At 44.1% G+C, this 12,453-nt stretch overlaps 1 protein-coding gene across 1 annotated transcript in view; it reads left to right on the top strand.

Annotated features, from left to right (window-relative positions):
- Positions 1–12,453, top strand: part of TTC7A (tetratricopeptide repeat domain 7A) — a 280,715-nt gene that overhangs the window by 20,003 nt on the left and 248,259 nt on the right. The window contains exons 3-4 of the mRNA XM_019516313.1: positions 3,831–3,961; positions 5,888–6,009. Of these exons, the coding sequence (XP_019371858.1) occupies positions 5,930–6,009 (80 nt within the window). The 5' untranslated portion in view covers positions 3,831–3,961; positions 5,888–5,929. The remainder of the gene's footprint in view (positions 1–3,830; positions 3,962–5,887; positions 6,010–12,453) is intronic.

Genomic DNA, 12,453 nt, shown 5'->3' with positions numbered 1-12,453 from the left:
CTGTTGATCTCCCCTGGTGAGTTTGTAGGCAGCCACCAGGTCCCCCCTCAGCCTCCTTTTGCTGAGGCTGAACAGGTTCAGGTCTCTCAGTCTCTCCTCATAGGGCCTGTCCTGCTGCCCTCTCACCAAGTGGGTGGCTCTCCTCTGGACCCTCTCCAGGTTGGCCACATCCCTCTTGAAGTGCGGCACCCAGTGCTGGTCGCAGTACTCCAACTGCAGCCTGACCAAAGTTGAATAGAGGGGGAGTATCACCTCTGTGGACCAGCTTGAGATGCACCTTTGGATGCATGACAGGTTATGGCTGGCCTTGCTGGCTGCGGTCTGGCATTGGCGGCCCATGTTCATCTTGGAGTCAATAATAACTCCAAGATCCCTTTCCGCCTTTGTGCTTTCAAGAGGGGAACTCCCCAGCCTGTAGGTATGCTGCGGATTCCTTCTCCCAAGGTGCAGCACCCTGCATTTGTCTACGTTGAACCCCATCCTGTTCTCATCTGCCCACTTTTGTAGTCTGTCTAAATCTATTTGCAGCCTCTGTCTCCCTTCAAGTGTGCCCACCTCACCCCACATCTTAGTGTCGTAAGCAAACTTGGACAGTGTGCTTTTCACCCCCTCGTCCAAGTCGCTGATGAAGATGTTAAACAGCGTGGGCCCGAGGACCGAGCCCTGGGGTACCCCACTGCTCACATCTCGCCAGGTTGAGTACAACTCGTTCACTACTACTCTGTGGGTGAGCCCCATCAGCCAATATTTTACTCATCCAACGGTGCAGGTATCAATGCCACAGTCGCTTAATTTATTGATGAGGATGGGGCGAGAGACAGTGTCAAAGGCCTTCTTAAAGTCTAGAAAGACTATGTCCACGGCGACATCATCATCCAAGGATTTAGTCACCTGGTCATAAAAGGCAATCAGGTTGGTAAGGCAGGATCTGCCTTTGATGAACCCATGCTGATTACCCCTGAGCATGATCTCACCTGCAGGCCCCCCCACAGATGTGCTCCTTCATGATTCTCTCCAAGATCTTCCCAAGCACTGAGGTGAGGCTTACAGGCCTAGAGTTACTTGGGTCCTCCTTCCTCCCTTTCTTGAAAATTGGGACCACATTAGCCAGTTTTCAGTCCCCCGGCACCTGGCCAGATGTGACCACAAATGCTCATACAGCCAGGCCAAGGACTCCGCAATGATCCCTGCCAGTTCCCTCAACACCCTTGGGGGGAGGGCATCTGGACCTGCAGATTTAAAAATGTCTAGCCCTTCCAGAAGATCCTTAACTACATCTGCCCTGACCCAAGGCCTGACAGAGCTATCCCTGAGATTGTCCCTACTGCTGGTAGGTGGGATGTTCCCGGTCCCTGTTCAAGAAAACAGAGGCAAAACAACTGTTAAAAATATCAGCTTGCTTGTGTGGCATAGCCACAAGATTACCATTTGCGTCTTGCAGGGGCCCTACATTGCCTGGTGCCCTCTTCTTGCTCCCAGTGTACTTGAAAAAGGACTTTTTGTTGTCCTTAATCCTGGACGTTAGCCTGAGTTCCATCTCTGCCTTGGCCTTCCTAATATCCCTCCTACACTCCCGGGCCGAGGAGGAGTACTTCTCCTTGGTGGTAGCTCCTCCCTTCCACTAGTTGTATGCCTCCCTTTTAGTCCTCAGGCATTGCTGAATGCCCTTGCTGAGCCAAGGAGGTTTCTGAGCACTCTTACCCCCCTTGCTTCTCTTGGAGACTGTTATCCTTTGGGCCTGGAGGATCGCCCCCTTAGGGTATGACCGTCCCTTGTGGACTCCCATCTTCTCTACCTTCTGGGCCCTCAGCGCCTCCCCCACTAGTCTCCTAAGCTCATTGAAGTTGGCCCTTCTGAAGTCAAGGGCATTAGCCTTGGTGTAAGCCCTTGACACCCTGCGTTGGATAGTGAAATCCAGCAGGTCATGATCACTATTGCCCAGGTGGTCAAGGACCTGCAGTCCCCTCACCAGGTCATCCCCCGTGGCCAGGACCAGGTCCAGCAAGGCATTACCCCTAGTGGGGCTGTGCGCTTCCTGGATAAGGTGAAGGTCCTGTAATAAAGCCAGGAACCTACGCGAGCGGTCAGACCTGGCTGTCTCCTCCTTCCAGCAAATGTCTGGGTAGTTTAGGTCACCCATGACAATAATATCTATTGACCTAACTGCCTTCATAAGCTGACTGGAGAAGTCCTGGTCCAGCTCTTCCCCCTGGTTGGGTGGTCTGTAGTAGATACCCACCGTAAGGTCCCTTTTGCCATGCCCCCCTTGTAGTTTGACCCATAGTGTCTCTGCCTGACCCTCCTCTACCCCGAATCTAATTCTTGATGATGTGAAGTGCTCTTTGACGTAGAGCGCAACCTGCCCCCCCCACCTTTCCTCTCTGTCCTGTCTCTTCTATATAGGATGTATCCCCAAATGCCCGCCACCTAGTCATAGGTAGGGTCCCACCAGGTTTCTGAGAGCCCTACTAAGTCTGGGTTCTTACTTGCAATCAGGAGGCACAGTTCCTCCTGCTTACTTCCCATACTACGAGCATTAGTGTAGAGGCACTTGAGGCCTCCTGAGGGTGCACATGCCTCCCTCCCACTCCTAGGACAGTTGTGGCCCCCTACTCCCAGGACATTGATGCTTACCTGGGCTTCCCTTCCTCTTGCCTGTGTGGTGGTGAAGCATCCTCTTCACTTGAAGCAGCCCCTTCCCCTGGCGAAACTAGTTTAAAGCCCGCCGTACGAGATCAGCCAACCTAGAGGAAAAGATACGTCTGCCCTTAGAGGAGAGGTGAAGCCCATCCCACCCCAGCATGCCTTCCATACAAAAACATGAGTCATTGTAAAAAATCCCAAAGCCTGCTTCGTGGCACCAGCTCTGAAGCCGCTGGTTAACCACGTCAATGCAGGCCTCGTGACGCCTACCCAGTCCACTTACCAGGAGAATGGAGGAAAAGACCATCTGGGCTCCCATCTTCTTCAGTTGGTGTCCCAAGGCCCTGTAGTCCTCCATGATGTTATCTGGCTTGCCCTTGGATGCATCATTTGTACCCACATGGACCACAACCAGTGGGTAGTAGTCAGAGGGCTTGATAATTTTAGGGGTCGTCATTGGATCGTCGTCGGCCAATATGCTTCCTTAAAAATCGGATACTGGTATCGGCCCCAAAAATCTCTATCGGTGCATGCCTAGGAGGAACCCAAAAGCAAAGGCACCCGAAATTTGTTGCCATCTTCTAAATGTGGCCTTAATCTTTTATACCACAGCTTACCCATGTGTCCTGTAAGACTAATATCTTCCTTACTCCGAATGGTGCTTGGGGAGTGGAACGGTGCTATAGGGGTGCATGATACTACTCTTGTAAGAAATGACTATGAGCCAGTCGGTGCATTTTGTGTAGGGTGACCATAAGGAAATCTTGGATGCTGCCCCCTCCTCTGCATTCGCCCACCCCCCCAAGTTGGCAGCACCAATGGAGGTGGAGTGGCATGGTGTGCCAGGCAGGTGGGCAGCAGCAGCAGCCTTCTTGGTGCACTGCATTGCTCCACTTCCCTGCCAGGCTGTGCCCTGCACCCAGAATGCTCATTTTAATTTTCACTAACCAGCTGGGACCGGCCTATGAAATCTGGGACTGTCCCAGCCAAACCAGGTTGTATGGTCACCCTGTTTATGTGTATAGTGTTTATTTTACAACTGTTTCCAAAAAATATTTCAAGCAAAGAAAAAGAAATGTATACTCAAATATTTCCTTTTGGCTGATAAATATGTGCACTGTGAAAATGGAGTATAGTAACTTTAATATTAGTGAGTCTATATTTAAGAAGGTGTTTCTACCTTGCAGGTCTGTCGCTAGAGCGTACACCTAATTCCATTGCCTCCCAGGCTCGCCTGTGTGAAAGGGAAGAGGAAGTCGTCTCTTGTTTTGAGACAGCGTGCGTTATTGCACAAGTGTATTTGCAGGAACTTGAGAAGGTAAGGAAGAGATATGCACTAAACATCACTTACGGCTTTATTTTTTAAAAACTTTTCCTTCTAGTGAGGCTCGCAGTGGTGTGATCAGTGAAAGCTTTGCAAATCTGAAAAGAGAATTTATGCTTTCTGATTAATAGATGGGAAGGAATGTTAGAAGGGCTCCTGACCATTGTATTTTTGTCAACAACAATTTTGATATAAGCAACTCTTCACCCCTTTTGGTTCCCTCTGCTGGGTAACTGAGTGCTGATGCTAGGTGACTGAATTCAATGAAGGAGCAGTATTGTGATGCCTAATTCAGTAATGACTAGATTGCTCCCAACAAAGTTGTTTGAAACCTTGAATCACACTTTAGATGTTAACTGTACTGAGCAAAGCAAGTATTTATCTGTTAAAAGGACCAGGCAAGACATCATTGTACTAAGCGGAGGCAGGAGAGACATTACTAAATAAAAAACATGTATTTATATAATATCTTTCATCTTAATTGATTCTTAAGGCCCTTTACATCAGATCTGTATTTGATGTACAAGTTGCACAACAGATCACTTCATCCTGTGATGGCACACAATTGCCAGTGTGACATTAACCAGAGCACTTCAGCTTCTCTGATTGAAACTGAGAGTGTAACCAAGGCAGGTGAAAAGATATTAATTGATTGGAATTTGGCCAGGGCATAAATATTAACATTTTTAAACTCTTGCTTTTACAAAAAATGTTATGGGCTCTCCTAAGAACATTTCATTCTGTGTGAGTACACACATGCCTTAAGTGCTTGAGCTTGAGACTTTTTGCTTTTCTGTACCCATACAACATGCGTCCCTGCTCCTCTTCATGCTCAGCACTGAGGACAGGAAGGATGGTGGACACTTCCCATTCATCAGATCCACTAAATTGTCTGCTGGTTCACAGGCTTTCTGCTGTCCTGACAGACTGCAGGTTCCCTACTTCATGCCCATTTGCAGGAGTAGTTCTAGTGTGGAATTTTTTTTTCAATAAACTTCCTTTCTTTATTAGCAAATTATTTTTGTTTTTATTTCCTCTTTGATAGTTTCTTTGTTGATGGGGGAGAGGGGAGGAACCAGTATTAATTTCTCAGTTAGCTTAGTACTTTCTCCTAGAGAAATCCAGGCCTCCTTTTTATCTTTAAGTGCTGCCCCTGCAATAGGGCCATCTCTGACAACAATGGACATTATAAGTGCCCTCCACTCCCTTCCCCCCCAGTCATTCACCTAGGTCCAGAAAGGGAAAGAAAGGAGACTCAGTTACTTAGTATGTGCAGGAGCTGCTTTGGATCCAAAAAAAACCCCCCCAGAAGACTACCCCACTCACCTCAGGCAACCCATGAAATCTGAAAAAGTAGATTGCTTGCCCTAAAGATCATATTCAATGTCTGCACCAGAGAAGCCAGCTTCTGGTAAGGCAAAGTGAAGAGGAGTTTTGAGTGAAGGGTGTGGGGAAGGATCCAGTGCTCTACTCAGTTGGGCTTGCTCCTTTTAAACATTTGTAGACTTTGGTTATATCATTCTGGACAAAATTATTATTAATCTTATTATGCATGAATTGTTTTCCTTCAAGGTCCAGGGGTACATGATTTGCACAATAATTTTGCAGCTTTGCAGGATTTACTTTACTTTCTCCTTTTACATTAAGCTGAGTAGGTGCAACATTGACGGGCATTGACATTCCAAAATGTCTATTAATCACTTTTAAAAATTGCCTCGAAACTTGTTTCTCATTGACCTTGAGTGGCTGTTGAATAGCCACTTCTGATGCATTTGTCTGACAATATGAAAATCAAATGAGAGAGATCTGGAATTTACTGAGATTCAAAGCTTTTCTCTTTTACTTGTGAGCAGATAATAGGCTAGCACAGTTATTCTGTATTCAAGACAACTTTTTTTTTTTCCTCTCTCCTCTTCTCAGGCCTTGAACAACACACATTCAAGAGGTATAAAAGGCAGCAGCATGACTTTCTCTGACTTTGAACTCCCTTATTTCCTGGAAGCAGCTCTACAGAGTGCATATGTGGCTCACTTAAAGAAAGGGTAGGTAGATGCAGCTATTTAATACAAACAATTTAATGCTGAATGCTACTACACAGTAGCTTTTGACATGCCTCTGCCTGCTGCCCTGCAGCTTCTGTAACTCGCTGGCTGGAATGACCCATGTCAGCTTTCCCTATCTCTGTGCATTATAGCAACAACTCTGGGCTGTGTTGATTTTGCTGCTGTTCTTCCATTTAGGGTAGCATGGCACCATACTTTACACTGAGACCAAAATAAAAAAGGAAAGAGCCAAAACTTCTGATCTCTGGACACAGGCATATAGAAGAATCAGGCCAACGTTGAGTGCTTGTTGCAAAATCAAATGTAGGACCTCCTCTACAGCAAAATGAAATCACTGGAAACTCTTGTTGATGTCAGTGAGCTTTAAATCAGACATTTAAAGCCTACAGTGAATAATTCTAAGACAGCAGCAATGCGGAGTTCATCTGTGTGAACCAGGAAGTACAGATATACAGCTAAGAGTTTTCCTACAGGATAAGCATGACTGTGGTAGCTGCAAATCCAATGTTAACTTCAGCTGAGGAAAATGGTTGGATGAACCCATGTCCATAGCAATAAAAATACATTACCTATATAAACCCCTTTTTTTCTGGGGATCTGGTCATGCTTTCTGATCTTGAATGCATAGATATATGTTTACAATTCGCCTTCTGGGTACTGCAAGGTATTGGTGTCATCAGCCTTTTACTGATAGAGATTGCAGCCTGGGAAGTTTGTCATTTACCTTGTATCAGGTGAGAAGCAGGTTTAAGATCCAGGTCTCCTCCAGACCCGCAACTTAACAAGACTATATTTCTATTCTCCCCAAGTGAATCAGCTGCTGAAGTTTGCACAGGTCTAAGTACTAGGACTGATAAGTATTTTCTTCATCAAAACATGTTTTGTTTTTGTTTTGGGTTGGTTTTTCTTGATGAAAACCTTTTTTAAAAAAGATTTTGTGTCATATTTTTCTTTTTGGTTGAAATTTTACATCTTAATCAAAAACCTGGAGAAGATTTAGGGACCTTTCTCTTTTCCACATTTCTTCTTTTTCCAGTGGATAAGGAGGAAAAATGAGGGAAAAAGAAAACATAGGGGGAGAATCCAGATGATGCACAATTTTCATTTAGCTTGAAATCCTTTATATGAAGTTCATGGCATTTTTTTTATCAGCCCTGCTCTTTACAAGCGTGATTTCAAATAAATCCCTGAGACTGTGAACGTTCATAGTACTGTTTGTTCTTTTAGGTTTAACTATAATTATGTGCTTGTCTACATGCAGCTTCCTCCGTAAATTTATCAATGCAAGCTAAACTGATATAAATCAAGTTTAAACTAAAACAAGATTGCCTACATACAGCAGTTTAACTGTGTCATATCACACCTTCTAATTAAAGAAGTGCATCTGTGGTTATGTACCTAGGTAACAGGAAATTAGCAGTATCATCTGGATAGAAGGTGATGGGAGATGCATTTTTGTGTTTTCAGATATGCAGATGTTACTAGCCTGTTCAAGTAAACATTTGAAACTTCTTTTTTCCAAGCCTGAGGTCTTGTTAAATGATTGCATTGCAAAAACATATAGTATTGAGATCAGCTGGGTACCCTTAAATAAAAAGCTCTTATATTCATATTATTCAGCCTTTATTTTAATATATTTTACATTCAGTCCAAGTATCATCTGTCAGTGCAGTGAATCCAATGGGTTGTCTTGGGGATTACTGTTAGTCCTGGTTGCTCCCTCCCTAGGTAATTTTCATAGTGTGTGTCATTTGAAAAAAAAATATTCTGAAGCCAAAATTGATTTGTGAAATACCACATGGTTTCTGTGCTAAATTGCTGTTTTAGCAGCACAGCTGTATTTGTCCTTTAGATAAGAGTTGTTTAATACTAGCCATAAACTGACTCCAAGTGTACACCATAGCAGTACAAACACAAGGCCTTACTGTTTTCTTTAAATTGGGATTTAAAGTGAATGAAGCCAAAGAGGGGAAAATCTATAGTTCCCACAGCCATACCTAATAGTCATAATTTCATGTTGCTGCCACAAGAGGGCATATGCAGAACGTGTAAAGCACTATTAGAATAAATTCAAGTGAGGGTAGGAGGGGCTTTGGATGCATTTTATGTACAAAATAAACTTCTCCACCTCATGTTGCGTGCCTCAAAGAAATCATTTTATTCTGTGTGTTGCTGTTATGTACGGGACTAAGAAATCAGCTGAAAGAGACAGACGCCCAAGCAAGCTGACGAGGGTTGAGTCGGGTATGATATCATTTCCCACTGGCTTGCTTGTACTGTGGAATCACAAATGAGCAGAGCTGCCTGATGTCTAGTCAGACAGATGAACTAAGGATGTACCTATTGTTCTCTTGCCTTTATTTGATCCCACTGGCAACTGTCCAGATTATGGCCACAGGCATTCTCTCTCTTGCAACGTACAGTGAAAAGAGGGCCTGTTGACAAGTGAATCCAGCCTCCCTTTCAGACGATAAAGAGCTAGCTGTAGAGACCAACAAATCCTGCAGCTGTGGGAAGCCCCTATGCTCTTTATGTTCATTTACTTAAAATACTGTACTGCTGAAGGCAAATCTTTTGCAGTTGTCTGCCCTTCTGCACCAAAAAAAGGCTTCCTTTGTATTGTTTCTCTAAGCGTCATTGAAATTCTGCAGATGCAAAGTGCAACCAAGCAGGTGCTGCCTCAGTGTGGGAAGCAGACTGTTCTGCAGATGTTGGTGTGCAAATCTGTTTATTTTTGTATGGAAATGTGTGCATACAGATTAAGATCATAATACGACTAGCTTCTGTTTTGGTTTTACCAAGGAATGGCTGCTTTCGGCCACTATACAGTATTTGCTCAGAAATCTATACATATTTCTCCACTGGGCATATGGACCTCTCCTGACTCTTGGTCTTGCCCTAATAATTTGTTAATGTATTGTTGTTTATATAGCACCAGAAATGTGCCTGGAGTTTCGCACATGTAAAAACGCAGAGCTAAGATTTTGCTGCAGTGATTTTTTGCTGCCTTACTTCAGAACCTGAACGGGGTCTGACTTTTCGGAGGTGGGGGAGCAGGATAGATTTACACCACAGACTAACCAAAGTGTGTGTCTATTATAGCAGAAGCTGCCGTGGGCTGAAGCTCACTTCCTCAGATGCTGCTCAAAGCAGTGTATAAGAAGAAAAGAGATTTTTAGAAGGGGGTCCTAAGCACTTTCTGAAAAATCAGGCTCCTCAGAGTATCTCAAATAAGATATCCAAAATTGCTTTCAAAAGCCTTGGATAAAGTGTCTGCCAAGAAAAGCTTACAAGGTAAAATGTTGCAAAACCCCTCAAAAGTGACTTGGTTTTCTACCTCCCTTTTTCAAAAGTCAGTTAGGTTCCTAAATTTCAAATGCTTGTGCCATTTTTGGAAATGGGTCTTAGGCTCCACTTCTGAAAATGATAGCATCACATAGTATATATGGGCTGCCCTGCTTCTTTTCATCCAGGCTATTGCTTATCACTGACTGGCCCATGGATTTCATTTGTTTCATCAAGTGTTACTCCTATTTGCACCATGCAGCCAATAACTAGAGCCAGGAAAAATGCAGAACTCTGCCATCCTCTTTCAGTTTTTGTTGTGGTAGTTATCTAATATAGGACAGTTTAGAAGCCACCCATGTGTCTGTGAGATCATATGTGTAGGAAAATATAGTGACCAATGGGGGGGCTGAGGAGAGGGGCACCGAAGTAGTTTAATTTCTCCAGTTTGAAGAACAAATACTAACTGCAGTGCAGATAATGTTGGCTTGTAATTTTTGGCACTGTAACTGGAAACCTCACTGGGTGTCCCATTTTCCTGTTCCATGTGAGCTCTTTTTAAGATTGCATGCAGGGACCTCCCTTGGAGCAGCCAGAATAGCCATCCCAGACCATGACCTGTTCCCCATCCTGTTAGGGTAAATTTTATGGTGCCTTGGTATCACGCCAAATTGTATAGCTTTTGTCTCTGTTTCTCCTAGTACTGCTCAGTTCCAGATATAAAAGGTAGCACTAGCCATTACATTTGTCTTCCTCCTTTCAGAAAAGGAGGAATGTTTTCTTATTGGCTTCTGAAGAAGTAAATATCACCTTCTGAGGCACCAGTCAATTCTTATCTTCTATTATGATTCAGAGGGGAGGAGTGGAGGTCAGATTGCAATGTTAGTTTCTGAACAGGAGGTGACTCCTAATCGGATTTTAGCTGGATGGGAGAGCAACTGGGGATGGGGGGAAGAACTAGTATGGAAAAGGAGTCCCAGTATGAAAATGATTAAGAACAAAATTTACTCCCAGCTTCTAAGAAATCAGTCTGAGATTTCTGCACAAAACTGCATCATCATCATCATCGCTGAATGTTGTTACATGGCAGCATACATGCAAGCTGTGCTTTGAGAGAAAGAAAATCAGTCTGCCCTAAGCAATTTACTAACTGTAAGGCAGTGTTTCCCAATGTTTTCCAGCCCAATGCACACTTACATTAATAGAAAATTTCCACGGCACACCTTTTAAGGCATTCCCCATCCTCATACCTATTGTAGCTCATTGCCATGGCAAAATTTCGTGGCACACCTATTCATTTCTGACAACACGCTTTTGTGCTGCGGCACACTGGTTGGGAAACACTGCTGTAAGGACCTGATCCTGCATCAGGATTTCCCAGAGCTGGCCCCTGCAGTGATGTGGAAGTGGTTCTTATTGATTGGAGCCAAAAACCTGGGAGCAGCACAGCTGCTTACTCGGAAATGAATATGGCAGTTAACTTGAATTAGTTGTGACTTGGTGAGGGCATGGTGAGTGTTACCTCGGACGTTTCACAGCTACTTAAACGGAACAATGGGCTTGTAAATCTGCAGGATCCCCGAATAAAAGGCATCATCTTGGGTGAAATCCACCTCTGGCCTTACCTAAGGAAGAATTCAAGGGTCTGTACATGTGGAATTCAATGCCAGATGAGGGCTTACAGGTAGAAATCAATGGGGCTAGTCAGGGTTGTGTCATGTGATGTTAAATCTTTTCAGAACTGAGGTGTTAGAATCCATACTTAAAGGGGAGGGGGAAGGAGAGGATGAGTTTAATAAGTCATGCCATCTTGAGTTGTTCTAGTCATGCTTACCACTCACTTTGTATCAGACCTGAAAAGCTTTGTTTCTTTTTTTTATTATTATTTGCTGTATTTATTAGAATATTTATTAGAGGAGGTTTTGCCCGCCCCCTCATCATCATGGAGAAAAAAGCCCCATATCTTTTAAATTCCCAAAGAAGGAAACCTCACTGAATGCATTGTTTATCATTAAACTGCTGCAAAAAGCATCATGTGCTTAGTATTAGAAACCAACTATAAAAGTGATTTAAATGCAACCACCACTGGAACAACCATACTGATGGAACCTATGTGGCAGGGGAGATAACCATGATCATAAAGGTGATTTTCCCTTGCACTCTGGGCAGACTGACCCCTGTGAGCAGGGTGACCATCTGTCCTTGATTGGGTGGGACAGTCCTGCAATGGGAACCTCAAGTCCTGGTCCTGGGCTGCATGGCTCTGGCAGCATGAAGTGCCCCCTACTGCTGCTGAGTGGTCAGGGCACACGGCTGGTGCGAGGCTCGCAAGGGAAAGGCAGTGGGACAGGGAACCCTGAGCTCACATGTGCCCACTGCTCTGGTCCAGTGGTGGGAGAGAGGTGGGTATGTGTCTAGCTTTCCCCCTTTGAAGAGGTCACCCTACCTGTGAGTTTCCCCAAATACAAGAAGCTTGACTACATGATTTTGTGGTAATGAGAGACTGAATGTGTACAGTCCCTCGGTTTGCTCCTTGGCCTTTTGGCCCTGCTGTAGCAGTAGGACGGGGACGAATTCAAGGCAAACCTCCAATAAGTAGATTCTGTACCTGAAAAATTATAACATTTATAAATTTTTCATATACAGAATGTAATTATTGGGAGGTGGTCTTATAATCTTATATTTGAGTAAAAATGGTATTTTTTTTTATTTACTTAAGGACATCTGTTATTGGTAGAGGTGCAGTGATAAAATGAAAATTGACATTATCAGCAGTCAGCTTTTTTTGGCTGATGTGGCCGATAATGTCACTGATAAACGCCACGATAAATGCAGCATGCATGCTGTGAGTCCAGCAGCTTAAAGAGCAACGTCCAGCTGATAAGTCTGTGGGGGAGAGGGGGGAAGGGAAGGAATGCTTAAAAACCTGTAAAGAGGAAAATCTTCAGAAGCAGATGGACTACCCATGTAATTTTACAAGAAATTCTGACTGTAGGTGGGGACCAATATAGTAGAGGTTTCCGAAGAAATAGTGAAAAAAGGAGAGGCAGGGAACGAATTTACAAGTGGAATAGTAATTTTATTATTGAAGAAATAGGAGAAAAAGCTTCTGAAGAACTGGAGACCACTTATCTTGTT

This window comes from Gavialis gangeticus, unplaced genomic scaffold (genome assembly GCF_001723915.1).
Source record: "Gavialis gangeticus isolate Ggan-Ray unplaced genomic scaffold, GavGan_comp1, whole genome shotgun sequence".
NCBI classification, from domain to species: Eukaryota; Metazoa; Chordata; order Crocodylia; family Gavialidae; genus Gavialis; species Gavialis gangeticus.
This window is presented reverse-complemented; position numbering and strand designations above follow the sequence as displayed.